This window comes from Haliotis rufescens, unplaced genomic scaffold (genome assembly GCF_023055435.1).
Source record: "Haliotis rufescens isolate VD_foot unplaced genomic scaffold, xgHalRufe1.0.p SCAF_3, whole genome shotgun sequence".
In the NCBI taxonomy this organism is placed as follows: Eukaryota; Metazoa; Mollusca; class Gastropoda; order Lepetellida; family Haliotidae; genus Haliotis; species Haliotis rufescens.
The window spans coordinates 18,162,483-18,190,438 of record NW_025964001.1 but is presented as its reverse complement, the minus strand read 5'-3'; the positions used below and the strand labels follow the sequence as shown (position 1 = coordinate 18,190,438).

Genomic DNA, 27,956 nt, shown 5'->3' with positions numbered 1-27,956 from the left:
AAGGACTCGCTACAGCAATAATTGAATGAACACAGCCATGCTGAGAGCTTTAGCGACAACTCGGGTGTTGAAAGCCGGTACGTACACATTTTTGTTCATTTCTTGTACGACCATCATTCATAGAACTGGTTTATACCTCAACTAGCAAGCCAGGGACAAGGTTAAAGAGGGACGAAAGGAGACGCCACCTGTCACGTCGGTGAGACTCTTTACAAATAATTTACATTTTTCAACCTTGGTTTTTCTCAAGTGGTTATCGTTTTGCTACAAGGCCTATTACATAGGCACAACAGAAATTTACCTGGGCATACACTTTTTTATACAATTATTTACAGTGATCTAGGGTCAAGGCTTGTTTATAGATTATGAATTAGTGCCAGTATTAGTGGTAACCATGTTTACAATCTCTCCATACTGCCACAGGGTGACGCACTGTAATGTGGCTAAGCGTGACCACACCTGTGTATTTTATGTAAGCATTTTGACAGGTTACAGCGGAAGATGTAGTACGTGTCAAATCTGCATTGACAAAGTTCGAATTAACTCCTGCTGGAACTAAAGTGTATTGTTTCTACACTGACCACAGGAATTCGATTCTGAACATAAATAATACTCCTCTTTTCTTAACCCATATGTCCTACGAGGCCTTAAAGGGGCACTGATCTAACGGACTGGTTGTTGCCTTTGTTATTGTTTTTCCCCCGTGAGTACCCGGATGATACGCAACGCAACTGAGCGTGACCAGAGACTGGGGTACCGTCTGCAAGGACAGCTAAATAAACTTGGAGGCTGGAGGCAATATTTGTTTTACGCATTTTTGAACACTGATTGGTTAACTGTGATCTATAAAGATTTCGACAAAGGGCGCATGTTAATTCATTTCTTCAGCCTAAACAAACAGACAAAAAGAACAAGGGAGCTCATCGGATGTCGTCATTTGGAAATACCCCAGATGGTTATAGTTTAATACTAAAAACAGTATCCATGCAGTGAAAGCATTTTCGGATTTCGGCTTGCGTCGATAATACGATTACTACTCCCTTTTGTCATCCACGTTTTCTCGTATAACCCTACACTTGTGTATTTGTCGTCATTCACTTGATGCTCAGTTAATGAATTTATTACAGGTACAATTAGTGGTAGCACCACTTATATTACCTGACAAAGGTTCCCATTTGGCATTTATTGTGTCTGGGGTAATTATTAAATCTAAATCCAGGTTTGAAGTGAGGTGAAATGTGTGTTATGTAATATGCACGTGGCAGCCCAGCAAGAGATGAATGATCAGTTGATTTACTTTTTTTGTAAATCAACGGATCGTTCCTAGTCATCAAAGGATTAACAGAAAATACGTCGATTGATTAATCACTGTTATCTTGCACAGTGGATATGTCAAGAGTGAGTGTTTACATGTCTAGGTTTACTAAAACAAAGGGAATACACTCATATCATGGCGCGAAGTGCCGATGTAAAAACAACATACTTTGTTCAAAGGGTTAACTGATAATACGTTGATTGATTGATCATTGTTATCTATCACTCAATGGAATTTTTAGGAACCGTGGACGCTATGAAAATAGTTGTCACGTGGGCTTTCTCAGCCGACCTTTGAGACTTGACACCTATGTAAAACACCTGAAACAATCCAAGCGATCAGTTGAGAAACGAACACGGGTTATAATATCCCGAAACAATATATATCTTTTAAAATATTTGATTGTTACTGAGACACGTGACATCGAATAAGTTTCTTTGTGCAGCTGCAGACGAGTGGGATATTGTTCCTTTGTGTGGATATTCACGGATACATTCCTCGAACAAGGAAGCTGCCTAAAACTTATACACATAAATTTGGTAGGTTGTAATTATGATATCTGCATTTTGTTTTCCTTCATTTGAACCGATTCGTTCTTGTTTCACTACGTCTTGGTTGGGAAATTCAATGCGCGATAGACGTTGTTGTCACAGGTCTTTTCCTTTGTAAGCGTGTATATATTACCGTCAATTTGTAAAATGTGATTCTCTCAGGCAATTTATAAAATGTGTAAATATTTCAGTCATTTTGACTAAAAAATCTGCCCAGGTTGATTAAGACGATCAAAAGGGCCTACAAACATCACAACAGATTATTATGTAGGATTAAAAGCCAAACAACTTAGACATGTACTTTTCAACGTAACATTTTCAGTCTCTTGGTGATGACATTAAACATCAAAATGTTTGGAATTCGTTGTCATAATAATACAGATGGAAATGTTTTTCAGTCACTTTGTAAAATAACTGAATATTTAGACGTTTAATAAATTTGTTACACACGGATACAAAGCGGGCACTGATCTAACGCAATTCCCCGGGACTGGTTGTTGCCTTTGTTATTGTTTTTTCCCAGTGAGTACCCGGATGTATAGCAGAAATCTAGACTAGTTCGCGACCTCTGCTGCGCCATTCGTAAGCGCATAAGTCACTTTTATGGGTAGTAATAAGGGCGTATGGTCACATTGATCAACAAAATGAAATACAGTTTTCGAGATAATAAGGAAATGTAGGTATCTTTGTGGGTAGCATCGGTAATGGTGACGAAGTTTTGATAAGTCACTTGCTTGGTAATTTTGCGATTTTCGTTTACACTATTTTGACTTGCAACACAAAGTAAATATTTCACCTGAGCATTGCTTTTTTTATAGTGTGTATATTTTTTTACTGTCAAATGTGTAACAAATTTATTAAACGTCTAAATATTCAGTTATTTTACAAAGTGACTGAAAAACATTTCCATCTGTATTATTATGATAACGAATTCCAAACATTTTGATGTGTAATGTCATCACCAAGAGACTGAAAATTTTACGTTGAAAAGTACATTCTATGTTGTTTGGCTTCTAATCCTACATAATAATCTGTTGTGATGTTTGTAGGCCCTTTTGATCGTCTTAATCAACCTGGGCAGATTTTTTAGTCAAAATGACTGAAATATTTACACATTTTATAAATTGCCTGAGAGAATCACATTTTACAAATTGACGGTAATATATACACGCTTACAAAGGAAAAGACATGTGAAAACTACGTCTATCGCGCATTGAAGAATGTCCCAACCAAGACGTAGAGAAACAAGAACGAATCGGTTCAAATGAAGGAAAACAAAATGCAAATTTCATAATTACAACCTACCAAATTTATGTGTATAAATTTTAGGTAGCTTCCTTGTTCGAGGAATGTATCCGTGAATATCCACACAAAGCAACAATATCCCACTTGTCTGTAGCTGTACAAAGAAACTTATTCGATGTCACGTGTCTCAGTAACAATCAAAAATGATATTTTAAAAGATATATATCGTTTCGGGATATTATAACCCGTGTTCGTTTCTCAACTGATCACTTGGATTGTTTCAGGTGTTTTACATAGGTGTCAAGTCTCAATGGACGGCTGAGAAAGCGCACGTGACAACTAACGTCCACGGTTGCTAAAAAATCCATTGAGTGATAGATAACAATGATCAATCAATAAACGTATTATCAGTTAACCCTTTGAACAAAGTATGTTGTTTTTACATCGGCACTTCACGCCATGATATGAGCGTATTCCCTTTGTTTTAGTAAACCTAGACGTGTAAACACTCACTCTTGACATATCCACTGTGCAAGATAACAGTGATTAATCAATCAACGTATTTTCTGTTAATCCTTTGATGACTAGGAACGATCCGTTGATTTACAAAAAAAAGTAAATCAACTGATCATTCATCTCTTGCTGGGCTGCCACGTGCATATTACATAACACACATTTCAACTCACTTCAAACCTGGATTTAGATTGAATAATTACCCCAGACACAATAAATGCCAAATGGGAACTTTTGTCAGGTAATCTAAGTGGCGCTACCACTAATTGTACCTGTAATAAATTCATTAACTGAGCACCAAGTGAATGACGACAAATACACAAGTGTAGGGGTTATACGAGAAAACGTGGATGACAACAAGGGAGTAGTAATCGTATTATCGACGCAAGCCGAAATCCGAAAATGCTTTCCTTGCATGGATACTTTTTTTAGTATTAAACTATAACCATCTGGGGTATTTCCAAATGACGACATGCGATGAGCTCCCTTGTTCTTTTTGTCTGTTTGTTTAGGCTGAAGAAATGAATTAACATGCGCCCTTTGTCGAAATCTTTATAGATCACAGTAAACCAATCAGTGTTTATGCAAAAATGCGTAAAACAAATATTGCCTCCAGCCTCCAAGTTTATTTAGCTGTCCTTGCAGACAGTAGCCCAGTCTCTGGTCACGCTCAGTTGCGTTGCGTATCATCCGGGTACTCACGGGGGAAAAAACAATAACAAAGGCAACAACCAGTCCGGGGAATTGCGTTAGATCAGTGCCCCTTTAAGTATCATTTAAGGCGATTTGGTAAGATTTTGTCAGTTGCATTCATTTTGGGTTTGGGCAGAGAATTATATACCTTCACATGACAGGATCAAGAGTTTGTCAGCACCTTTCTTGTGCTTGTGTCTTTCACCTAAGTGATACATGCTTCTTAAGTCACATGACCATGATAAACTGAAATACTGTTCAAATTGTCATTAAACCCAACCCACACCATCTACAATAGCTCAGAAAAAACAGTCAGCATAATCAGTAACAAATAGAGCATAATTTATAATTCAGAAATGTTAAACTATGTTTAAGAATAGGTGTGTGTATTAAAATTTTCCAAAATCAAAATGTTACATTTACAAGACAACACAATACATGATGCTGCTGAATATTTGACTCCATGTGATAAAGCCAATGTTGATCAGAACCAGATTAAAATTAGATTTTTTCTTCAGATACAACATTGTACAATACCTCTCTGTGTGAAGCTCTGACGACACTGGCAACACCTTCATAGAAGGTCATGTTTGGTAAACTTTCCAATAAGCCAATCAGCATTGAGGCAAATGAGTGAGTGAAGCATTCGGACCAGCATATCTCATTTCTATATCTCAAACAAACTTAAAACACCAGTTTGAATGTTAATAATTAAGGCCATGCCATGATATCGTTATTGATACAGTAAACTACGGTCATAACAAACTTAAAGGGGCCACTAATTTTGGTACTTTATGAACGTACAGTCAACTACGGTTATAACGAACTCGCTTATAACGAACTCACGGATATAACGAACTTACTTTTTGGTCCCGACTATTTGCTGTAGTTATGCTGTATATATGCTTATAACGAACTATGGTTATAACGAACTAAAATTAGAAGTCCCTTTGAGTTTGTTATAACCGAGGTTTACTGTAGTTCATTATTAGCATTTGGACTGAATTATCTCCCTCTTGTTGTCGCATTTAAAGACAGAAGATATCCACTTCACAGGCTGTAGCCTAATCACATTTTTACTATTTTTATTTGAGAGAGTAAAATGAGGACAAGGTGTCAGTACTTAATGCAGTTAATCACTTGCCTGCAATTGTTTATTGTTGCTTTGTTGCCACGCATGGCCATGGGTGTTTTGAAAGTCTGATTTGTGACAGGTGAGCAACGCAGAGACTAACAATTCGAAATAAACAGCATTGTTGTAGACAAAGTGCACACGCAACCGTGAAGTGATTTCGCTTTATCCGTTATTTCGTTATAAGCATGTTCGTAATATCCATCAATTTTATGTGATTAAATATGCAGCCATCGACCAAGGACAGAAAAAACAGTTTGTTATATCTGTCAGTTTGTTGTAAGCGTGTTCGCTATAAACATAGTTTTCTTTATTTTATAGCCTTGTCAATTCTTATTGAAGGAAAGTTTTCTTTTGTAACGATCAGAATTTCTTAAATTAGGTTGCCAATGGATCAGATAGTCCGTAGTTCAAGAGAGTCTGGAATTTAAAGTTAGCCAACTTTACACGAAAGCTTATGATGAAATAATGGCAGTAATCATGATCATGTGGACTGAGTGTACAGAATAAAGCATGAAAGTCAACGTGTTCAAGGGGGCCATGTACTGTTCAAGCACTACCATGACTACAGGAAAAAAAGACAGTACCCAGGATCCCGACCCACTACCATGACAACCAATCTCATTAAAATCAGATCTAAGTGTCTCGCTGCTGCTAAAAAAAGATCTGAGGACATCCCACCAACGTCAGTCCGACCTTGCACGAACTTTGACCGACCAATGGAATGACCAATCAGAAGACAGCTTTCTCGTGCTTTACAGCACTAATTTCAAATTGGCGACTACGCTTCGAAACATATTTTGAAAAATTCTCGATTAAAAATTTGAAACCTGAACAAAAGAACATTCTGGAATCGCTAATAAATGGTTTAAATTGTTTTTGGATTCAGTCGTAAAATCCGTTACTATCGTTTTCGGAATACCACGTGTTAAAGTTTTCGAGGATGCATGATTAGAAATCACATTCCGACTGTCACTTTCATGATCTGGTAAGCGACGCAGTGATTGGTCGGATGAAAAGGTCGTTCTGACGTGACCCCTACTGGGATGTCCTCAGATCTTTGTTTAGCGATAGCGAGAGCTAAGACTTGATTTTAATGAGATTGCTAGACTACAGGAGCAAACGTCAGGGTACCCAGGATCCCCACCCCTTAGTTTTTAACACTGTGAAGTTCAATTGGTTGGTTGCCATGGTGATTATGTACACTTCATTGAACTGACCACTAAACAGGCTGAAATGTCCCAACTGTTGGCTCCTGCAGATGGTGGATTAAAACTGACTTTGTATGAAACATAATGTTTCATAAGCCAACATTGTTTTGAATGTATATTTAGATTATAGAGACTTCCATTAGAAATTATTAGCACCTTAATATCATTTAAACAAGCACATTTAATTATCTTAAACAAAAGAGCCTCAAGAACAGGTCTCAACAAACCCTTCCATTAGTGTATAGGCGGTAATTAATATGCTAATGATACTACTTAGCCAAAGCTAATACTTGATTCCAGATCTCCATAATCAGGTGACAAACATATTGCGGTCTAGTTCTTGTTATTTATTATGATTAAATTTAAAAAAATGATTCATGTTGTTTTCCTTCATCTACTGTAGTTAATACAATAAAAGTGATACCCTTCAACACATTAAAAAAGGTTTGCATATATCGTGCATGTGTATCACTTCTAAATGCCTTTCAAAGACCTGATCGTGTATGTTATATAATATGGTAATAACACTTTAAAGAATGTTTGCATACATCATATTTGTTATTTATATGGTAATAATCCTTTTAAAAATCATATTGATTTACCTTGCAGTGTAAATTTGTTATTTTTACAGAAGTCAAGTGTGTTGAGAAGGTTTTGAGAAACTACTCCAGCATGGCTGATTTGGTGAGTTTGACAAGCCTAGCCCTGCACAGCGTCATGTGTCTAATTATCTCGATGTAGTTAGGGTAAGAGGTTGATGGGAATATTTTTGTTTTTATTTCGTATTTTTTTAAATAACTTTTAACCAAAATGGCTGCCTCAGAACAGATGTGATTTGCAATGTTTCTCGTATAAGTTGTAGGTCAAAATATCTGCAGCTGCGATAATCTAATGTGAAATAGAGGTGAATTTGAACATGCTGAATGTAAACTATGGATTTCCCGACAGCGGTTTCCAGCAGGAAGAAACATTTGGGTTTTAAAATTACTTATTAAATCTTATTCAATTACTCATCCCACATGTTCCAAGCATTCAAAATGGCAGTGTGCACTCGTTTCCGGAGCAGATCTTGAACCCTGTACAATATATCTTGCCTTGCACACATCTGGACATGTCGTATTGGCGGGGGATATGAGTATTTGATGCTTGTTGTCCTTTGAGGTTCACTGCACATACTGGTGACAGTGGTATTTATCACTTATCAAAGTGGGACCGCCTCTGTGGTCTAATGGTAGAGCATCCGCCTGGAGAGCGGAAGGTCCGGGGTTCGATCCCCGACCGCGTCATACCAAAAGACGTTAAAAGATGGTACTTGTTGTTAACCTGTCAGGTGCTAGGCATTAAGGGGCTAAAACAAGGACTGGTCGGCTCGGAGTCAGTATACTGTGTCTGAGTGGGGTATTCATGTTAAACTGCGGCAGGGTATCTCAGTGAGCTAGCACTTTAAATCGGCATCAGTCCGGCCTAGCACAAGCAGCCACACACACATACACGTGCATGTACGTCGCTATATAAGTGCAATAATCTTGGACGCGATGTTAAACCCCAATTCACCTCACCTTATCAAAGTGGGCATCATTAATATTCTATGTCAAGTTGAGGGAAAAGATGGTCTCTCCTTGACTGTGGTGTGACAACATGTCATATTTGAAAGTGTCCATGTCAAACCCCGGGTATGCCAAGGAGATACTGCTAGGAAGACAACCAGGAGTTAGCGTGAGAACATACGTAAAAAGAAACGATATGAGATTAGTTGTAGAATGTTCTGTATTAGGTGTCCCCCGCTGTGATATCGCTGGAATATTGCTAAAAGCAGCGTAAGGCCATACTCGCTCACTGACTCCTACTGCCTTCACATCCATCCACCTCACTAGCCTACGTAACATGCCTAACTCAATTTGTGAGGACTCAGTATGCTTCAGGATGCCAAGGACTTTACTGTACTGGGCTAGATAATTTCTACTAATTGGACATTTCAATTTCAGGACTCTTTTGTTCTGAGTTACTGTAGTGACGACTTTGTGCCCCAAACAGCACGATGGGGAGACCAAGATGTCAAAGTCAGCAAGGTAATTTTCTTTGTCACTCTACCAGGTACCCAAGTCCCCAGTAACCCAGGTTTATTGCCGGCCGCAATTGGGGGGTCACATTGTGTGGCCTGACTGATAGTGTGTCTCTCTACCTGGTCCCCAGGTCCCTAGATATCCAGGTCCCTAGTAACCCAGGTTTATTGCCGGCTGACGATTTGGGGTCACATTGTGTGGCCTGACTGATAGTGTGTCTCTCTACCTGGTCTCCAGGTCCCTAGGTATCCAGGTCCCTAGTAACCCAGGTTTATTGCCGGCTGACGATTTGGGGGTCACATTGTGTGACCTGACTGATACTGTGTCTCTCTACCTGGTCCCCAGGTCCCTAGGTATCCAGGTCCCTAGTAACCCAGGTTTATTGCCGGCTGACGATTTGGGGGTCACATTGTGTGACCTGACTGATAGTGTGTCTCTCTACCTGGTCTCCAGGTCCCTAGGTATCCAGGTCCCTAGTTACCCAGGTTTATTGCCGGCTGACGATTTGGGGTCACATTGTGTGACCTGACTGATAGCGTGTCACTGTACCTGGTACCCAGGTCTCCAATGAGGTTATTTAGGCTTAAACAAATAAAAGAATTGGCTCTCAGGCAATGACATTTGAAAATATAGTGTGGGTGTGCGGTGGTTTTTGGATTTTCTTTGCTTGTTCAAACAAGTACATACCCAAATTAGTTGTGTACCATCAAGCTGGGAAAGGGCCTCCCTACATCAACAAGCATATTAACTCATATTGCTGCCATGACCATAACGCGAGGTGCGCAGTAATGCAGTGATCATTTAAAGGGAAGTAACTGCATGCTATATTGGATCACATTGTTTTTAAGTATTATAATTTTTATATATTTTTTAAAATGGAAATAAAAACAAACATGTGTCAAACTTTATGATGATGCGGGGTGGTGCCTGAGATTCAAGACTATTATTTTTTGTAGCCTTAACAATAACAGTAATAATACGGAAATAATTAGGACTCTTTCTATGAAATGGTTGTGACTATAATCAGTGATTATACCTTTTGGATATTTTTGCCTCGGAACTTTTTTCAACAAATTCACAGATTTGATCTAATCAGCTACTGAAGGTTAGCTGACAGCCATGTTGTTGTTTTGGGAACAACTGGATATGATGTTCTTCATTGATGTCTTGAATGTTGTGTAAAAGCTTGATGTAGCTGCCACCATTTTGAATGTAGTTTCTAATTGTTTCTGATGTGCCCCAGTTTGACAAGGAGTTGACGAGTCGGTGGGACGAGTGTATGGAGAAGGGAGTGTTCCGGTACGACATGCAGCACCTCGACACCAGGGTGGTCCCCGGACCCAAGGCATACGTCGCCCAGGTACGCCAGTTTTAGTGTAGGCTCTGAAGCCACATCACTACACTGACAGTTAGTTCCAGAAATAAAGTTTAATCTCATTTAATAATATATATACCGGTACACAAAGTATTAGGTAAAATGCTTAATTCTAGACTTTCTAGACTTTAGTTGGACTCCTTTTTAATATATTCTCTAGGGTCTTGAAGACGGACTACTAATCATCACCCAATTCATTTTTTAGGCTTATGTTGCATATGATGTGAAATATCAATTAATTTTTACAATAGCAAAATATTTTATTTTATTTTTTATGGCTAAGCTTCCTTGGGAATCTAAGGTACTATGTCATGGCGTGTGTGCAACAAATCTGCATCTGGTACAAAAACAATATTGCTTAAACATTGCTTGACACAAAACATAATATAAGCATGATTAGGAGCAGTGGCTATGTGGGGGACTGGCGAGCCATGACAAACAAGAAATTAATTTAAGCCAACCTAACCTGAAGTATGTTTTATGTTTGTATTAAGTATGTGCTCCACAAACCTCTCCTGCTTCCTGTTTCAGCTGAACAGTCTGCGTGCCACGGAGAGGAGGAAGCCCCAGACTATCATGAGTGTCAGTCAGCCGTTCAATCCAGACCTCTTCAACTTCACTAAAGTCGGCACAAAAGAAATCTTGTTCAGTCTGCAAAACACAGATGACTCCGCAAGCAATGGAGCTACCGTGAATGGCACAGTCGATAGTGCACAGGTACTGAATAGTGGGATGGAGTGAGTGAGTGAATGCTCTGGTCAGTGGTGTGCAGTAATACATTTAGATCAATTATCTACACCGGTTCTTCAAAATTAAGCTTGACAGTCAACATGGTCAAGGGGTCCTTGCCGTAACCCTAATTTTAAAAGATTTAGGGGATCCTGGGGTAGAATAGGTCTTCAGCAACCCATGCTTGCCTTAAAAGGCGACAATGCTTTCGTAAGAGGCGACTAAGGGGAGCGGGGGGTTAGGCTCGTTGACTTGGTTGATGCATGTCATCCTATCCCAATTACGTGGATTGATGCTCCTGATGTCAATCACAGGATTGTCCCGTCTAGACTTGATTGTTTACAGGTCGCTGTCAACTAGGTGGAATATTCCTGAGTGCGGCGTTAAACAACAAACAACTACTACAGGAGCAAACAGCTGTAACCCCTTAATTTCTTGAATTCATCTTGAATGTGGCAAATAATTATCAGATCCTAAGAGAGCAGATCATGCCAGTTGGGTCTGGTGACAACCCCCTTTGCCATTGTGGACAGCCAATCCCCAAATAAACATCCTTACAAGTGAAGACAGCCATTGACACATCTGGTTCTTGCCCACCCACTCACTCACTCACTCACTCACTCACTCACTCACTCACTCACTCACTCACTCACTCACTCACTCACTCACTCACTCACTCACTCTGAAGTCAACTGTTAATACTTGATATTAAAGGCATTAGCACATGCAGCAGTGAGGTGGTTTCTTGACATGTGGTTCCGCTGACATGTGATATGGTCATGTTGATAACAGTATATATATGGTTCAGATTCAGTCATGTGTTGTGTGTCTGTTACTAAATGATGGTGTGTGTGACCTTCCCAGGAACCCGAGCGCCACATCATCATCATCAATGTCAGCCCCCTGGAGTATGGACATGTGCTCATAGTGCCACAGGTGAACCGCTGTTACCCACAGGTGAGACTTCATGGGCACAGGTGAACTTACCTTGCTTACAGGTGACAGTTTGGGGTGCAGTTGAACTAATATGCACAGGTAAAACTTACTGGGAAACAGGAGTACTAATGTTGTGCTCAGATGAAACATACTGGGAAACAGGAGTACTAATGTTGTGCTCAGATGAAACATACTGGGAAACAGGAGTACTAATGTTGTGCTCAGATGAAACAGACTGAGGAACAGGTGTACTAATGTTGTGCTCAGGTGAAACTTACTGAGACAGGCGTACTAATGTTGTGCAGAGGTGAAACATACTGAGACAGGCATACTAATGTTGTGCACAGGTGAAACTTACTGAGACAGGCGTACTAATGTTGTGCTCAGGTGAAACTTACTGAGACAGGCGTACTAATGTTGTGCACAGGTGAAACATACTGAGACACAAGTTTACTAATGTTGTGCTCAGGTGAAACTTACTGGGAAACAGGTGTACTAATGTTGTGCTCAGGTGAAACTTACTGGGAAACAGGTGTTCTAATGTTGTGCTAAGGTGAACTTTTTTGGAAACAGGCGTACTATTGTTGTGCTCAGGTGAAACATTCTGAGACAAGTTTACTAATGTTGTGCTCAGGTGAAACTTACTGGGGTACAGGTGTACTAATGTTGTGCTCAGGTGAAACTTACTGGGAAACAGGCGTACTATTGCTCAGGTGAAACATTCTGAGATTAGTTTACTAATGTTGTGCTCAGGTGAAACTTACTGGGGTACAGGTGTACTAATGTTGTGCACAGGTGAAACATACTGGGACACAGGTGTACTGATGTTGTGCACAGGTGAAACATACTGGGACACAGGTGTACTGATGTTGTGCACAGGTGAAACATACTGGGACACAGGTGTACTGATGTTGTGCACAGGTGAAACATACTGGGGTACAGGTGTACTTAACCCTACCCACAGGTGTACTAATGACACTAAACATATCCAAACAGACCAACTTTTATGGGTTTTTACAAAATCGCTACTGGGCTACATGGGCTGGACTATCTAACAAGTAATGACAACAGTATACAAGGTGACATGAACCATGCTGACAGGTGTCTGATGTTGTGCAGAGGTGTACTAGTGATAGTAAAGATATCCATACAGACCGACTTGTACTGGGCTACTTGGGCTGGACTATCTAACGCGTAATGACAACAGTATACAAGGTGACATGAACCATGCTGATAGGTGTCTGATGTTGTGCAGAGGTGTACTAGTGATAGTAAAGATATCCATACAGACCGACTTGTACTGGGCTACTTGGGCTGGACTATCTAACGCATAATGACAACAGTATACAAGGTGACATGAACCATGCTGACAGGTGTCTGATGTTGTGCAGAGGTGTACTAGTGATAGTAAAGATATCCATACAGACCGACTTGTACTGGGCTACTTGGCCTGGACTATCTAACGCGTAATGACAACAGTATACAAGGTGACATGAACCATGCTGATAGGTGTCTGATGTTGTGCAGAGGTGTACTAGTGATAGTAAAGATATCCATACAGAACGACTTGTACTGGGCTACTTGGGCTGGACTATCTAACGCGTAATGACAACAGTATACAAGGTGACATGAACCATGCTGACAGGTGTCTGATGTTGTGCAGAGGTGTACTAGTGATAGTAAAGATATCCATACAGACCGACTTGTACTGGGCTACTTGGCCTGGACTATCTAACAAGTAATGACAACAGTATACAAGGTGTCATGAACCATGCTGACAGGTGTCTGATGTTGTGCAGAGGTGTACTAGTGATAGTAAAGATATCCATACAGACCGACTTGTACTGGGCTACTTGGGCTGGACTATCTAACGCGTAATGACAACAGTATACAAGGTGACATGAACCATGCTGACAGGTGTCTGATGTTGTGCAGAGGTGTACTAGTGATAGTAAAGATATCCATACAGACCGACTTGTACTGGGCTACTTGGCCTGGACTATCTAACGCGTAATGACAACAGTATACAAGGTGACATGAACCATGCTGACAGGTGTCTGATGTTGTGCAGAGGTGTACTAGTGATAGTAAAGATATCCATACAGACCGACTTGTACTGGGCTACTTGGCCTGGACTATCTAACAAGTAATGACAACAGTATACAAGGTGTCATGAACCATGCTGACAGGTGTCTGATGTTGTGCAGAGGTGTACTAGTGATAGTAAAGATATCCATACAGAACGACTTGTACTGGGCTACTTGGGCTGGACTATCTAACGCGTAATGACAACAGTATACAAGGTGACATGAACCATGCTGACAGGTGTCTGATGTTGTGCAGAGGTGTACTAGTGATAGTAAAGATATCCATACAGACCGACTTGTACTGGGCTACTTGGCCTGGACTATCTAACGCGTAATGACAACAGTATACAAGGTGACATGAACCATGCTGACAGGTGTCTGATGTTGTGCAGAGGTGTACTAGTGATAGTAAAGATATCCATACAGACCGACTTGTACTGGGCTACTTGGCCTGGACTATCTAACGCGTAATGACAACAGTATACAAGGTGACATGAACCATGCTGACAGGTGTCTGATGTTGTGCAGAGGTGTACTAGTGATAGTAAAGATATCCATACAGACCGACTTGTACTGGGCTACTTGGCCTGGACTATCTAACAAGTAACTACAACAGTATACAAGGTGACATGAACCATGCTGACAGGTGTCTGATGTTGTGCAGAGGTGTACTAGTGATAGTAAAGATATCCATACAGACCGACTTGTACTGGGCTACTTGGCCTGGACTATCTAACAAGTAACTACAACAGTATACAAGGTGACATGAACCATGCTGACAGGTGTCTGATGTTGTGCAGAGGTGTACTAGTGATAGTAAAGATATCCATAGAGACCGACTTGTACTGGGCTACTTGGCCTGGACTATCTAACAAGTAACTACAACAGTATACAAGGTGACATGAACCATGCTGACAGGTGTCTGATGTTGTGCAGAGGTGTACTAGTGATAGTAAAGATATCCATACAGACCGACTTGTACTGGGCTACTTGGCCTGGACTATCTAACAAGTAACTACAACAGTATACAAGGTGACATGAACCATGCTGACAGGTGTCTGATGTTTCAGGTTCTCACCGAGACTTCTATCAAGGTTGGCCTGGAGTCCATGCTTCTCAGCAGCCACAGGTAGGCACACTCACGTGCAGACTCACTTGCCGACTCACTTGCCGACTCACTTGCAGACTTACTTGCAGACTCACTTGCAGACTTACTTGCCGACTCACTTGCAGACTTACTTGCCGACTCACTTGCAGACTTACTTGCAGACTTACTTGCACACTCACTTGCAGACTCACTTGCAGACTCACTTGCAGACTCACTTGCACACTCACTTGCACACTCACTTGCAGACTCACTTGCACACTCACTTGCACACTCACTTGCACACTCACTTGCACACTCACTTGCACACTCACTTGCAGACTCACTTGCAGATTCACTTGCACACTCACTTGCACACTCACTTGCACACTCACTTGCAGACTCACTTGCAGACTCACTTGCAGACTTACTTGCAGACTTACTTGCAGACTTACTTGCACACTCACTTGCAGACTCACTTGCAGACTTACTTGCACACTCACTTGCACACTCACTTGCAGACTCACTTGCACACTCACTTGCAGACTCACTTGCAGACTCACTTGCACACTCACTTGCAGACTCACTTGCACACTCACTTGCAGACTCACTTGCACACTCACTTGCACACTCACTTGCACACTCACTTGCACTCTCACTTGCACACTCACTTGCACACTCACTTGCACACTCACTTGCACACTCACTTGCACACTCACTTGCACACTCACTTGCACTCTCACTTGCACACTCACTTGCACACTCACTTGCACACTCACTTGCACACTCACTTGCAGACTTACTTGCACACTCACTTGCACACTCACTTGCCGACTCCAAGATGTCACTGATACAGTGTCCCCGATTGGCCCTCATTACAATCTTCGGTTTATCATCACCATACTCTACATTTGTTTTTCACAAAAGTATATGTATATACCATCTTCACTTTGGACTTTCTTCCAACCTCAAACTGCCCTGCTGTGATATACAGTAACTGAAATATTTTCCGAAGCTGGTTTTAAATTTCAGTCTCACAAACACTCCCAGTTACCTATGTTTAAAGGGGCGGTAGGGTAGCCCTGAAGTGGAAGCATTTGCTCATTGTAACGATGGCCTAGGTTCGATTCTTTACAAAGGTGCAATGTGCCAAGCCTATTTCTGGTAGTCCATGATGTGATATTGCTGGAATAGAGTTGTAACTGTACTTACACCCTCCCTCCCTCCCTCCCTCCCTCCCTCACTCACTCACTCACTCACTCACTCACTCACTCAAACTGCTCCTGTCATCACAGATAAAATTAATTCAAAAATGAAGAAGTAACATTTTAGGTCAGGGAAAGATGAAATGAGTCGCATACATGATTGTCTGTGTGCACCAGGATGTGCATATGATGGGTATTTCTGTTTCCAGGGGTTTCCGGATCGGCTTCAACAGTCTGTGTGCCTACGCCTCAGTGAACCACCTACACATGCATGCCTACTACCTGGAACAGCAGCTCCTGGTGGAATACTGTGTGAGTACACATAGCTGCCATGTAGAGTCTGTATACAGAGAGGGGCGGTGGGGTGGCCGAGTGGGTAAAGTGTTCACTAGTTATTCCAAAGGTCCAGGTTCAATTCTCCTCATTGGTACAATGTGAAGGCCAGTTACTGTGTCCCCAGCTGTGATATTGCTGGAATCAGCATACAACCATACTCATTCACTATATACAGAGTGAGTGAGTTGGGTTTAACACCGCTTTTAACAGTATTCCAGTTATATCGCGGCGTGTCAGCTGAATGTGGGAGGAAAGCCCGAAGTGATGCAGGTCTTAGACGTTTACCACTTCGGTGAAAGCCACGAACACAGGTATGGTGCTGACAAATCTAGAAACATTATCGGGGCGAACCGGGATTCGAACCCACAATCATAGGTTTCTGGCGTGACCAAAGGACGCACAACTCTGCACAGCGAATGGCAGCGCCTTAGACGACTGGGCCACCCGTGCCCCCCACTATATACAGAGCTGTCATGTTGTGTCATATAGTGTTTGTACATAGCTGTCAAGTAGTATTTGCCTGTTTTACAATCCCCTCAGTGATTTACCTAGAATATGGCTGATCATGCCTTTTTGCAACAAACAAATATAAAGCTCTGTCTCCGAGGGCATTGCTAGTCCCTCAGGCATGCCAGAATCTTACTGTTTATTTTCCAAGTTTATCAAGTCCATGTCAGTGTCCTCACAGGTGTCAACAAAGTCGTCAACAAGACCTTGCATCACCTCAGACAGAATTAAGCTCACATGCTGTGATATGACTGAAATGCTGATCAAAGTAACATTAAACAGTTCAACTAAAACTCACAGTTACCCTATAAAAGATATGTCTGGCCATATCAAACAGAAGCTTTCATTCTTAGATAACCCCTGACCATAAGTGGATGTTTTTTTTGTGAATGTGCGTGATTGTTTGCAGGATGTAAAATCTCTGGGGCACCATGTACACGAGCTCACCATCATGCCTTGTCACGGGTTTGCCTTTCAACTTCATGGGACCACAGTCACCCAGATAGCCAGGTAACAGAGATCTTGTACACCCTGCTCAGCTTAGAGTTAGCAATGAACTCCAGTTCCCTAGCAGAACGTTCCCACCCAGATAGCCAGGTAACAGAGATCTTGTACACCCTGCTCAGCTTAGAGTTAGCAATAAACTCCAGCTCCCTAGCAGAATGTCCCCACCCAGATAGCCAGGTGACAGAGATCTTGTACACCCTGCTCAGCTTAAAGTTAATTAGCAATAAACTCCAGTTCCCTAGCAGAACGTCCCCACCCAGATAGCCAGGTAACAGAGATCTTGTACACCCTGCTCAGCTTAGAGTTAGCAATAAACTCCAGCTCCCTAGCAGAATGTCCCCACCCAGATAGCCAGGTGACAGAGATCTTGTACACCCTGCTCAGCTTAAAGTTAATTAGCAATAAACTCCAGTTCCCTAGCAGAACGTTCCCACCCAGATAGCCAGGTAACAGAGATCTTGTACACCCTGCTCAGCTTAAAGTTAGCAATAAACTCCAGTTCCCTAGCAGAATGTCCCAACCCAGAAAACCAGGTAACAGAGATCTGGTACACCCTGCTCAGCTTAAAGTTAGCAATAAACTCCAGTTCCCTATCAGAATGTTCCCATCCAAATAGCCAGGTAACAGAGATCTTGAACACCCTGCTCAGCTTAGAGTTAATTAGCAATAAACTCCAGTTCCCTATCAGAATGTTCCCATCCAAATAGCCAGGTAACAGAGATCTTGTACACCCTGCTCACCTTAAAGTTAATTAGCAATAAACTCCAGTTCCCTAGCAGAACGTCCCCACCCAGATAGCCAGGTAACAGAGATCTTGTACACCCTGCTCAGCTTAAAGTTAATTAGCAATAAACTCCAGTTCCCTATCAGAACGTCCCCACCCAGATAGCCAGGTAACAGAGATCTTGTACACCCTGCTCAGCTTAAAGTTAGCAATAAACTCCAGTTCCCTAGCAGAACGTTCCCACCCAGAAAGCCAGGAAACAGAGATCTTGTACACCCTGCTCAGCTTAAAGTTAGCAATAAACTCCAGTTCCCTAGCAGAACGTCCCCACCCAGACAGCCAGGTAACAGAGATCTTGTACACCCTGCTCAGCTTAAAGTTAGCAATAAACTCCAGCTCCCTAGCAGAACGTCCCCACCCAGATAGCCAGGTGACAGAGATCTTGTACACCCTGCTCAGCTTAAAGTTAATTAGCAATAAACTCCAGTTCCCTAGCAGAACGTTCCCACCCAGATAGCCAGGTGACAGAGATCTTGTACACCCTGCTCAGCTTAGAGTAAGCAATAAACTCCAGTTCCCTAGCAGAATGTCCCAACCCAGAAAACCAGGTAACAGAGATCTGGTACACCCTGCTCAGCTTAAAGTTAGCAATAAACTCCAGTTCCCTATCAGAATGTTACCATCCAAATAGCCAGGTAACAGAGATCTTGTACACCCTGCTTAGCTTAGAGTTAATTAGCAATAAACTCCAGTTCCCTATCAGAACGTCCCCATCCTGATAGCCAGGTAACAGAGATCTTGTACACCCTGCTCACCTTAAAGTTAATTAGCAATAAACTCCAGCTCCCTAGCAGAATGTCCCCACCCAGATAGCCAGGTGACAGAGATCGTGTACACCCTGCTCAGCTTAAAGTTAATTAGCAATAAACTCCAGTTCCCTAGCAGAACGTCCCAACCCAGAAAACCAGGTAACAGAGATCTGGTACACCCTGCTCAGCTTAAAGTTAGCAATAAACTCCAGTTCCCTATCAGAATGTTCCCATCCAAATAGCCAGGTAACAGAGATCTTGTACACCCTGCTCAGCTTAAAGTTAGCAATAAACTCCAGTTCCCTATCAGAACGTCCCCATCCTGATAGCCAGGTAACAGAGATCTTGTACACCCTGCTCACCTTAAAGTTAATTAGCAATAAACTCCAGTTCCCTAGCAGAACGTTCCCACCCAGATATCCAGGTAACAGAGATCTTGTACACCCTGCTCAGCTTAAAGTTAGCAATAAACTCCAGTTCCCTATCAGAATGTTCCCATCCAAATAGCCAGGTAACTAGGGCTGAAACGATATCCCGGGACACCGATGCATCGCGATTCACTCCATACGATACGGTGTGCGATTTGTGAGGGGCTGTATCTCGATTTTTCACGATACGTTTTTTCAAAGACGTACATACGTACGTCTTTTTTTTGTAAATAAACTTTTATCACAGATACGTTTTAAATGTGTTTTAACTCTTTCAACACCGCAGGCCGGTAAACCGGCCAAGAAGTATTAGTCACGTCAAAATAGTATATATTTTTATGGACCTACCTGTCATACCATTCATTTATTAAATCTATCACATCTCACAATGTCTGAAATACGTATTCTATTTCAATTTATCAATCATTTTTTATCGATAGATTAAAAAGTTATTCACTTTTTCCCGCAATGTTATTGAAAATATAATTCTCGGACACACACTTCGACAACGGGTCCACATCGAACATGTCAAAGAGCAAAACAAAGACGTTTCAAGCAAATCTTTAAATATATATACAAAGTGATAAATAAAATCAACAAAATATATATAAAAGTGGTCAAACTTACAGCTAAGTTATTATTTCCATCTTTTCGTGCGATCGCGTGTAATGTTAGTCAAATGACATCTTGGCTTTCGTCGCCTCGAATTCTCGGCTCGGACACGATGTTCAATGCCAAAATATATGCATGAAAAATCTTTGTCACAGCTTGTAACCTAGCATGAAACATCCACGAAGCTCCATATTTTTAATATAGATCGCGATTTCCTGCTTAAAACGTTCAGAATAACACGATTTAACCAAAATATTTCGTAAAAATCTGAAATTCATCGTACACGAGGATTTGATTGCCTGTCTCAGGTCACGTGCTCAAATTTGACCAATCATGAACCTTTTAGCAGATTTCTGCAAGAAAGCGTGTAGATGAAAAAACAAGCTTTCTAGCGATGTGTCATATGTCAGTCTTCGACAAACGTGTTATTCATACGAAGCTTTCGAAAACGGAGGTATTTCTCCATGTTACTGAGCGGACAGCCGCTGTTATCTGGAAATGAGTGAAAACAGATTCTATTATAATTCTTTTAAAATAATTTTCCAATTCCGTATACAATGAAAATAAAAAAGAAATAAGTAGATCTTTTGAAATCTTAAATTTGCCCCAAATCGTCAAATTTTTGCTTCCTTGGTCTTTAATCTGGACGTTATGAATGTGTTAGCTTACATTTTTTTTATTTACAACGGTTTTAATTAAGTTGTAAATGCATTATTTAAATAATGTGATAAACATAACTTTCATATTTATAAACACTAGGATTGGACCTTGCAAATGGTGTATAACATGGCTGTTGCTATTATTGTTTTTAATTGGTTTTTTTGCCTTTATTCACGAAAATGGCAAATCAGTTACTGGACACTGGTACATTTAGTATCTACTCCTAGAATCTACCATCTAGTCACAACTCACAAATATGTAGGACTGTTACTTTTGTGTTTGCTAGCCATTACATGGAAATGGCAAATGATTCATTAAGTTCAAATACTCATTACAGTATATATTTTATGACTCATGAACATTCATCACTTTCATTTAATTTTTCATTTTAATAAACTAAGTTTAATTCATTTATCTCTTGTCTTCGTTGTCACTATGTGTATCGTAGCGTATCGAGATACGTATCGAATCGTGATGTAAGTATCGAGATACATATCGTATCGTGACCTAGGTGTATCGTTGCAGCCCTACAGGTAACAGAGATCTTGTACACCCTGCTCAGCTTAGAGTTAGCAATAAACTCCAGTTCCCTAGCAGAATGTCCCCACCCATCTGATATTACTGACTCCAGTTAATCTGACACAGGTTGATACATAAAGTAACGAACTACTTCTACGCCAATGACATCGCTCACAACCTATTCATCACGCGCGGCACTGTGTTCGGGGAGCCACAGTCCAGTACCAAGAGGACGATACGCATGTACCTGTGGCCAAGGAAGAAGTTTATAGGTAAGAAATATAGGTACATCATTATGATTATTTATGCAGTTTGTTCCACCATCTGTCACAGGTGGCCCAGTCGCATCCCTTAGGCCTGGCAGAAGTCTATGATTGTGGATGGAATCCCAGATTCAAATACTGTTCAAAGTGCTGATAAACCTTCATCCCTCCCAAGACCCATCCATCCTTCCATCCATCCATCTATCCATCTCCCTCTCTCTTCTTCTTTTCCCCTTCCTCTTCGCTCTCTCTCTTTCTCTTCTAGCAACCCAGGCCAATACCTGACCAATACCAGGCCAATACCTGACCAATACCAGGCCAATACCAGGCCAATTCCAGGGCATTACAAGTCGTATCTACCATTTACCATAGCACAGAGTCTTTGTTGGAACTGGAGCACTTCATTTGGCTGTCCTTCCTTTCTGGGATTAAGATCAATGTATCTTCTGTTTCTAACTTTAACATTTGTCCTACTTGCAGGTACCAAGGTACCAGATGAATTCAACGTAGCTGTGATCGAACTGGCAGGACATCTGCCCATCAAAGGTAGGAAAGTGACAGATTTATATGTACTTGAAAGAAGACAATATTTTTAATATTTATTGTCATTAGTGCCTGACTTCAACCTTACATAGTCCAGCAGCCACACTGATGAGATTGACCTTGACTTAACCCAAAGAATTAATGTCGTATATTTATCTTACATAACACCACCGATAACAGAGATGAAAAAATAGGGCACTATTCCCTTTCATCATGAACTTTGTTATCTGAACTCAGCGCACTCCAGCCTATGTAAATTCATTTAAATTCAGTCTATGCCAAGCGTTTTATTGTCAAAACACAAACAACCTGATTGAATATTCCTCATCCCCAATTTTCAAGTTTTAAGGTCGGCTGATCTAGATCCGTAATCCAAGTATATCTAAGACCTCCTATTTCTATTGATGAATGCTTGATTCTGATTGGTTAAAAAGAGGTTTCCTTTTTGCTACGGAAACCCCTTTCAAATATATTAAGCCTTTTCACCAAAAAACGTGAGTATGGATACATAGATAGCCTACATATCGATTCATAGAAAATGGCTGTCGATCGATCACCCCATATGAACTGTAAAACGTATCTATATTTCCTCTAATACACGCTGGGTCTCTAATACACGCCGAGTTAAGGGCTCTCGCAAATTTAACAGACGGCATAGCTTCAAATAGAGGAAATACGGTAGTTTGATATCAAATGTTTTGGGTGTTGGCTGGGCCACAACCCTGGCTGCTTCGAAGATGACATTAAAAGATTTAATGAAGGCATATCTTTTGCATACAGATGAAATGTTTATGAAACTGTTAGGGAAATGTTCTATGGTGACCAGAATCGGAACAATTTAAGCTATTTCCACATTGAAACAACCGACAATGAAAGTAAAATATAACATTATAAAAATTGTTTGAAAAAACTTTATTCATCACAACCTGTTGTTTACAAACCTTTTTGTGAACGATATTCGTCGCTATCTCCGTCAACCACCATCGTAAGGATTTGGCAGAAGAGGATATGAAATTCCATCACTCAGAAAACACTGGTCCATTTGAAAATCCACGAAAACAATGAAAACAATGTCCATCATTGAAGTCAAACTTAATGAAATTCATTTCAGAACATGCACAATTAAGAAAATCATACACGACCCACTATGTTCTGGGCCACGAATGTCTCATTCCATTCACCCTCTGGCTTTGGAATCCTTGAAATCTTGAATTTTACAGGTCACACCATGCAGATTCTGAGATAGGCCCTAATCGTGTAAAAAATGTGCGGCCCGTCTGCAGGCTAAAAAGCGGCTGTTCAGTCATACTTAGTTCCATTGGTAATCATATTGTACCAGCAGGCTCGATCATTCCCAGTAAATCTACAGGTTAATGTTGAACCACATCATAGATCGGGGTTGTCATCTTGCTTACGGAGCAACGGAGAATGTAAACACAAGATCGTCAGCCATTGACAGCTGCGAGGTGTGAGTAACCGTGATGTAGGTCAAGTTCGGGGCGGAGAGGCATCTATTTTGATGTTATTATTGTTTACTGGGGGTAATTGCTAACTAACTAATAACACTTACACATGTTAAATGTATAATAGAATGTTAATTCAAAAAGTTTGTTGTAGAAATATATTCGTTTAGCATTTTAAAACTTTTTTCTACAACCTGTCACCCCTACAATAGAAATGATGGCATGTTCGATTTCCAAGAAATGACCCCTCATGCAACTTCCAAGAAATGACAGTCAGTCCACAGTGTACAACAGTGTACAACAGTTTGGTAGAAATAGTTTGTTGTAGAAATATATTCGTTTAATATTTTAAAACTTTTTTCTACAACCTGTCACCCCTACAATAGAAATGATGGCATGTTCGATTTCCAAGAAATGACCCCTCATGCAACTTCCAAGAAATGACAGTCAGCCCACAGTGTACAACAGTGTACAACAGTTTGGTAGAAATTAAAACATTCGTCTTTGGACTAAATTTGGAGTGTTATTTGTCAACTTCTTTTGAAAAACTATGTGTTTTGAACACTTATTTTGAACTACTCACGACTATGGTGTTTTTAATCTTGAAATTTAGTAATAATTGATACATATATAACTACCTGTGACCACTTTTCGGAATGTTCTAAGATTGCGGACCTGTGTTGTTACGCGTTGCAAGAGAGCGCCATTTTCAAAGTGCGCTGTAGCGCGAGGTTCCAAATTATAATACTGTGTTTTGCATGTTTATGACTAAATAAGCAGCCTGTCAAGTTATTATCGTCAACATGTTTTACCTTACCTGACGCTACACCTATAGCACTGTGTAGCGTCAGGTAAGTATAAAAACAGTGCATTTAATCAGAGATGCTCATGTTTTACCTTACCTGATGCTACACATAGCTATAGGTGTAGCGTCAGGTAAGTATAAAAACATTGCATTTAATCAGAAATGCTCATATTTTATTATTTATTTAGAAAACTTGACTTCAGTATATACATAGACAAATTCATAGATAACAGCTTCTTTAATTTACTATTATAGCAATGGTTCAGTGTAGATCCTTATACTGTTGTCAAGCAAGACTGTACCGAAATGGCGTTTTAATAGAGTTGGATAGTAGACAACTTAATATTCAGTATTTTTATCATGTGTTTGTATTTGGCTTAAGGTTTTCATCTTGCCTCATTCCAGATGACAGTTCCTTCCATAGTCTGACGGAAGAAACGGCTGACCAAATCATCGCTGACGCAAGTCTCCCGCTTGAAGAGTATAATCAGATCAAGACCAATGTTGTAGAGATGGCCAGACAGTTAGACTCCAAGACACAATGATGATGGCAATTTAGGTTCTTTGGGAGACAGCATGGCATTTACGAAAGTGGGAATATATTTGTTTGCAGCAATTTTAGGGTTCTGTGCAAACATTTCAAATATTTCAATATTCCATCCAATTTTTGCTACATGTAAAATCAAGTGTGCAAATAATAACATTTTAATTGGCAGTTATGCTGCTTTGAAAACTTTTAGGCAATAGCTTTTTGAAAAGGTCTTTAACCAAATTAAAATTTGTATTTTCAATAGCTTTTTTAATAGTTTTTTTAACCAAATTAAGATTTGTAATGCATCCTCTGTATTTTGTTTCTTTTTAGTTGTAATATGTTTTGAAAAAATAGACATTAACACTTGTAAAAGTCTCATTTTTTGTATGAAAAGAGTTGTCAGATGTTGATTATTTTGGTCTGAATATCATATTATTTTCTTAACCTTTCTGTTTACATAGTTTATTATTAGTTATACTTATTACGTATTAACTGTGGTATGTCATCCAGGTTGTGCAATGTATATCATCCACAAGGGTAGAAATATCAAGTTTAATAACCCTCCCTCATTTACACATGTGCATTTATATATTCTCAATGTTGATTGGTCAGTTAAAGTGACATGGGGTCACTACTTCATTGTTGAGCACAAAACGATATGATGTCATCCATTGTTCATGACATCACAAATTGATTATGTGAGGTCATCTGAACAATAGGCTTCAGTTTCACTTTCGCTGTCTCATGACATATTAGCATCAGTCCCAGGTTTACTCATGTGTCAGTGTTGTTTGCTCACTAACAGTAGCTCTTTGCTATACAGATCTCATAAGATACATGGCAGCGTTAGAAATTGGCACTAGTCCTGTAGTACTTGCCAAACTTCCAAACAGTTAGTTGTCATAAGGACTTGTAGAAATTTTCCATTTTTAAGTTGTTTGCAATAGGTTATCATTATAAGGCCTAGTGGACTAAAACTGGTTGGGTACAATGTGTGAAGCCCATTTCTGGTGTCCCCTGCCATGATATTGCTCGAATATTGCTAAAAGCTGCGTAAAACCACCACACTCACTCACTCACTAAAACTGGTATTTTCTCTTTTGAAGGATCATCTATATATCTGGGAAAAAGTCTTCACTACTCCTTCACCACTTTCACAACATAATGTATCATTTGGAGAACTCTACATTCCACATTGATCTCATCAGGCAATGTCCTCAATACCTCCTATACTTGCTGAAAAGTCCTGGCCCTCGTTCCACAAAGTGATCTTAGCACTACCATGATCCTTAGCCTATGTTAAAGTATGGGAGTTATGATAATCTTAGCACTAAGATTGCTTTATGGAACAGGGCCCTGGGCCTCGTTCCTCAAAGCGATCTTAGCGCTACAGTGATCGTAAGCCTATGTTAAAGTATGGGAATTACGATCACCTTAGCGCTACGATTGCTTTGAGGAACGGGGCCCTGGACTGTAAGTTCCTTCAGATGATCTAGGGAAGCTGTTGATAGGCTACTCAAATATCTGTGCCGTGGCACAGTTACAAACGATGTCATTATATAGTCAATTTCAGTTTCTATATTTCAACATGCGTATGTCACTTTGTAAACAAAAATAAATGTGTTTCTTCCAAAAATTAATACAGGTTACAAAAGAAGAACATTTCTGTTTTATATGGAAATATACAGAAAGCGGTGAACCCTTTTCTAGGTGTATGCTGTGTAAGTCTCTGCAAGCAGCTAGGGTAAGGGGTAGATACAATCTCACTGAAGTCAATTCTTTTACTCAGATACGAAAACTCTCTGCATCAGTTGGGGTAGCTTAGAGTAGATAGATGTTAGATGTATTCTTATTTACACAGTACCAATGAACAGTGTTATCAATGCAGTAAACTAATCCAATAAACTTTGTAACATGATTAGATTTAGTAATCATGAGGCTAATGAGGTGACCTAGCAGAAACTACATTTAGGCCCAATCAATGTCTGCTTGCTCAGTAAGTTGTGGACTAACATTCACAGCATCTTCCCGAGGCAAGGGAGTTAACTGTTTCCACCCTTGCTGGACTAGGCTGGAATTTCTGGGCTCGATCATTGCGCCACCAGTGGTTATTATGAGTTATGTCCCTCTTATTGACCAATCAGATTCCACCTCTGATATCACTCGCATTTGCTTCAAACAAAATGGCGGGACCCAGTGAAGACAATCTGATCGACAATCAAGATCTACCTTGTTAAAAAAGGGCCTTAATTTGCGAAGTGCATCAAATCACATGAGCTCCTTGATTAAAAACATGAAAAGATTTGACAAAAAACTAAGTTGATGAACACTTGCATTGCAAGTCCTGCAACCGACCAAACCAAAATCTGCACCGCAGTTTACGAACTGGAATATTAATTATGAATTATATTATGACATGCATCAACCAAGTCAGCACACCAAGAAGTATTACACTTGTTAATCCAGCAAAATACAATTTGTGATTTAATATATGATATAAGAGGAGTGATTGCTCTCATAATACAGTTTGCATTCCTGTTGTATATTTACAACATCAACACACTCGGCCAATAATGTCTATATCATCACCTCCATGTACCAACTTCTGTCTAGGTCACATATGCATTAAGTGTCTATATTTATGAACTAACTTTGTGGGAAGTGAATCTCTACTTGGTTACATAGCATCACATTTTGTCAGCACAGCTGTGATAGGGGAAATCTGTTGTTTGAGGGATTATGCCATGGAGATGTATCTTTATGTTCGGTTATTTGAACCATCACCAAATATATCTGTATTTTTCATTTGTGTTTGTTGTTTTGTATGTTTTCCTTTCAGCAAACCTAAATAATTTACCAAGACAAGATTCCAGATGAAAGGTCATCCAATACAGAGTGGGAATACAATTATGGTTTAATGCCACTTTTAGCAATATTCCTGAAATATCACGTCGGGGAACACCAGAAATGGGTTTCACACATTGTACCCATGTAGGGAACCTGGGCATTAGGTGTGGCAAGCGAACTCTTTATCAACTTGACTACCTCACCGCCCCCATAAAGACCGATGTAGATAAATGTGAGGTGTACTATGGAATGAATGCATAAC

The 27,956-nt window shown here is 40.2% G+C and overlaps 1 protein-coding gene across 3 annotated transcripts; it reads left to right on the top strand.

Moving 5' to 3' along the window:
* Positions 1-46: 46 nt before the first annotated feature.
* Positions 47-27,652, top strand: LOC124137027 (GDP-D-glucose phosphorylase 1-like). 3 transcript variants are annotated; one of them, XM_046503122.2, is made up of 13 exons: positions 48-199; positions 4,836-4,950; positions 7,292-7,344; positions 8,646-8,729; positions 9,967-10,083; positions 10,630-10,815; positions 11,692-11,784; positions 14,921-14,979; positions 16,349-16,451; positions 17,392-17,492; positions 21,368-21,513; positions 21,985-22,050; positions 24,721-27,652. In XM_046503122.2, the coding sequence occupies exons 2-13, from the start codon at positions 4,947-4,949 to the stop codon at positions 24,858-24,860; spliced, it is 1,152 nt and encodes a 383-aa protein (XP_046359078.2). In that variant the 5' UTR covers positions 48-199; positions 4,836-4,946; the 3' UTR covers positions 24,861-27,652. The 3 variants fall into 3 exon arrangements, with proteins under 3 accessions (XP_046359080.1, XP_046359078.2, XP_046359077.1); XM_046503124.2 differs by lacking the exon at positions 4,836-4,950 and having other exon boundaries at positions 47-77; XM_046503121.2 differs by lacking the exon at positions 4,836-4,950.
* Positions 27,653-27,956: the final 304 nt, after the last annotated feature.